This window comes from Crocuta crocuta, unplaced genomic scaffold, assembly GCF_008692635.1.
Source record: "Crocuta crocuta isolate KB4526 unplaced genomic scaffold, BGI_CrCroc_1.0 scaffold327, whole genome shotgun sequence".
NCBI lineage: Eukaryota > Metazoa > Chordata > Mammalia > Carnivora > Hyaenidae > Crocuta > Crocuta crocuta.
This window is the reverse complement of record NW_027529176.1, coordinates 550129-550693: the sequence shown is the minus strand read 5'-3', so window position 1 is coordinate 550693 and position 565 is coordinate 550129. Positions and strand designations below refer to the sequence as shown.

The 565-nt window shown below is 73.6% G+C and overlaps 1 protein-coding gene across 1 annotated transcript in view; it reads right to left on the bottom strand.

Moving 5' to 3' along the window:
* Window positions 1–565, bottom strand: part of CATSPERQ (catsper channel auxiliary subunit theta) — a 2255-nt gene that overhangs the window by 858 nt on the left and 832 nt on the right. The window contains 3 exon segments of the mRNA XM_077758118.1: window positions 96–220; window positions 222–283; window positions 387–481. Of these exon segments, the coding sequence (XP_077614244.1) occupies window positions 96–220; window positions 222–283; window positions 387–481 (282 nt within the window).

Sequence of the window (565 nt, the reverse complement as noted above, 5' to 3'; positions counted from 1 at the left end):
GCTCCGGCTCGCCCGCCCCGCCACACGCCCCAGCGGCTTCCCTTGCACCGCTCCCCGGCCTCCCCCACCCCGTCCGTGGCCGCGCCGAGCTTCACCGTCGGAGCTGAGCGCCAGGCGCACGTAGACCAGGTGCATAGGGCCCTGACACACGGTGCGGCCCTGGATGGAGAAGTGGTACGTGCCACGCGTGTGGTTCAGCACCAGGCGGCNAAGAGGAAGCCATGAGCCACAGGCCGATGACCACGCCGCACGCAGGGAAGCCCCAGGTCTCCTGCTTCCGCACCTGCGGCAGCCACAGGGCCCTGAGCAGCGCGGGGGCCGGGGCACCGAGAGGGGGTCCTGCCCCCCCGGAGGAAGGCCGCGGGGGCGGCCCCGGGATTGCAGACCTGGCTCACGAGGCCGAAGCTGACCAGGAAGAGGCAGACGACGAAGAGCAGCGTCCCCTTCCACAGCGTGTCCAGGTAGTACTCAAGCACGAAGACTGGGGGCAGCGCGGTGGCGGGGCGTGAGCACGGCCTGTCGCCGCGCGCGGCCGGGGGCGGTGGGGCGGGAGCCCCGCCCCCCG